Raw genomic sequence first — 1,788 nt, forward strand, 5'->3', positions numbered from 1 at the left:
CAGTCAAAGTCATTCTAAAGATCAAATCAATAAAACCAATGACCAAACTCAACATATGAGTCATCTTCATAGATTGATTACCACTTAATCTTAATTGTCTACCATCTACACCAGCAATCTTACCATCTAAAGATTGAGCATAAGTTAATGTAACGAAAGGTCTTCTAGAAAGGTCATGATTTAAATTTTGATGAAATTCAGGTGAAATGATTGGATTATAAATTGAATCTAAAAATTCTGTTATTCCAGTATTGGTTGAATTTGAATTGCTCATTTTGTTTTGAAAATGAGAAAAGTCTTGATAAAATGGATTTCATTCAAGACTTGGAAAGTTTGGATGGATTGATAAATCTTAGGATAACCCCGATCGAAAATCTAACAACAGACTCGCGGATCGGGTATTCATCTCTTACGCGGGGTCAGAGTAATTTATTGCCCCGCGTCTCGGTATCAATCGATAAATTTCAAATCGAGTTGAAGTTTGGCTCACAAAGATACAACAATTCCACTCGATTGATTGAAGAATTCAACAACAATGGAGCCCACTTCAAACGAAATTATAAAGGAAGTCAAATTAATATGTCGGGAAGCAATCTCCTCAGGGGATCAAGAGTAAGTAACTTCAAACCATTGATAATAAATTCACAGTCATTAAATCCGAAATCTGACCTCAAAACCTGTTTACCTATGTATAGAGAATTAACACCACGGACGATAATCAATGAATTGGTCAAGAGACTTTCAGTAGATGAAGTATATTTTAAACAAAAAGAAATCAAAATGTTAATCAAGTCTACTGCTGCTTCTACTCTTGAAGAGGTAAATCATCTCTTGGGTCAGATTCATCAATCTTTAGAAACTTATCTCATATCTGAATGATTCATATATTTCGTATCCTTGATAAAACTTAGACGAGTGGTTCGGATGATGAATCAAAGGCAAAAGAAGATTCTATCAGTGTCAAACAATCTTCTCCTGAAGCTCAAGTACCTTCTGAATCTTCATCGCAAACGAAACCTAAATCTAGCGCTAAAGGCCGCAAATCTACCAAAAAAGAGAAAATAAAAGATACATCATGTGAACCTCAGGTATGTTGATTTTTCACTAAAGGTTATCTACCCGTCAAGTTCTGACTTTGTATGAATATCTCGTATGAATAAATCAAGGTCTCTGAAAGTTCAAAGCCTAAAATTGAGCTTACTGCCAGTGATAGTGGGGAATCTTCAAAATCTGAATCTGTTAAACAAAAGGCACCTCGAAAACGAGGTCCAAAGACGGAAAAGAAGAATGAAATCAAAGTATATCTCTACCTCTGGAATCTCCGCAACGCTTTTCAAACATGACGCATATAGTGACTGTGGCTTTGAAATTATCTGATTCTAACAGTCAGCGCAGTTTCTCGATTCCGATGGTGAGCCCGTGGCCGAATCACCTCCGACCATCGCACCACCTTCAAAGGCTAAACGGAAGTCGACTGGTGAGGATCATGAATCAGCACCCCCAGCAAAACAATCCAAGACAAAATCGAAAGCAACAAAATCAGTTGAGTTGTACTTGACACACTCTAAGGCCATCTTTCAGGAACAAATAGCTTATATACCAGAGTATATGCTGCTGTACCTCATCTACACAGACTAAGGTTTTGTCAACAGATGATAAACATGCAAAAGAAATCAAGCGATTAAAGGTTGGCTTTCATCCCACTGTGATCAACTTAGTTTACGGAACACTAAAATTGCTCGACCTTAACAACCATCTTGAATGTCTAGGGTTATGTGATCGCATGTG

General features: G+C 36.9%; 2 protein-coding genes across 2 annotated transcripts in view; one reads left to right on the top strand and one right to left on the bottom strand.

The window, feature by feature from the left end:
• MELLADRAFT_114818 (uncharacterized protein) overlaps positions 1 to 274 on the bottom strand; it is a gene marked incomplete at both ends in the record, with an annotated part of 1,185 nt that extends 911 nt beyond the window's left edge. The window contains one exon of the mRNA XM_007404051.1: positions 54 to 274. Within this exon, the coding sequence (XP_007404113.1) occupies positions 54 to 274 (221 nt within the window). The remainder of the gene's footprint in view (positions 1 to 53) is intronic.
• Positions 275 to 306: 32 nt separating this feature from the next.
• MELLADRAFT_58418 (uncharacterized protein) lies at positions 307 to 1,638 on the top strand (the record flags this gene model as incomplete). Its single annotated transcript, XM_007403498.1, has 5 exons — positions 307 to 612; positions 649 to 819; positions 912 to 1,088; positions 1,167 to 1,298; positions 1,387 to 1,638. 5 exons carry the CDS (start codon positions 307 to 309, stop codon positions 1,636 to 1,638), a joined length of 1,038 nt encoding a protein of 345 aa, XP_007403560.1.
• Between the last annotated feature and the right edge of the window lie 150 nt (positions 1,639 to 1,788).

The sequence above is a fragment of the Melampsora larici-populina genome, assembly GCF_000204055.1.
Source record: "Melampsora larici-populina 98AG31 unplaced genomic scaffold MELLAscaffold_1, whole genome shotgun sequence".
Taxonomy (NCBI): domain Eukaryota; kingdom Fungi; phylum Basidiomycota; class Pucciniomycetes; order Pucciniales; family Melampsoraceae; genus Melampsora; species Melampsora laricis-populina.